Source organism: Penaeus monodon, chromosome 29, assembly GCF_015228065.2.
Source record: "Penaeus monodon isolate SGIC_2016 chromosome 29, NSTDA_Pmon_1, whole genome shotgun sequence".
NCBI classification, from domain to species: Eukaryota; Metazoa; Arthropoda; class Malacostraca; order Decapoda; family Penaeidae; genus Penaeus; species Penaeus monodon.
The window spans coordinates 22,168,981-22,169,268 of NC_051414.1; the positions used below are offsets into that span (position 1 = coordinate 22,168,981).

The following is a 288-nucleotide window of genomic DNA, read 5'->3' on the forward strand; positions in this document are numbered from 1 at the left end:
ATTTAGCCATGCATGAGTACATTTTCCCTGAGGGGAAGCGTGTCCCAGAAGGCGAGATCAAGGACCCTGTGATCTCCTTCCATTGCAGGCGTCGGTTTAATCCCAAGGTGCTGTGGGGAGTCCTCGGCCGTCGGGTGCCACTGAAACCCGAGGGAGGCGTCGGGAGGCGTTGGGTTCCTGGGGAGAAAGTGGTGGGGGTTTGAGGGGAAGGCGTGAGAGGCGTGCTTTGGTGGAAGGATGGTGAGTGAAAGTGAGTGGGAGGGGAGGAGAGTGAGGGAGGGATGGGGG

General features: G+C 59.7%; 1 protein-coding gene across 1 annotated transcript in view; it reads right to left on the reverse strand.

The window, feature by feature from the left end:
- Window positions 1-2: 2 nt before the first annotated feature.
- Window positions 3-288, reverse strand: part of LOC119591773 — a 15,010-nt gene continuing 14,724 nt past the window's right edge. The window contains exon 9 of the mRNA XM_037940518.1: window positions 3-177. Within this exon, the coding sequence (XP_037796446.1) occupies window positions 3-177 (175 nt within the window). The remainder of the gene's footprint in view (window positions 178-288) is intronic.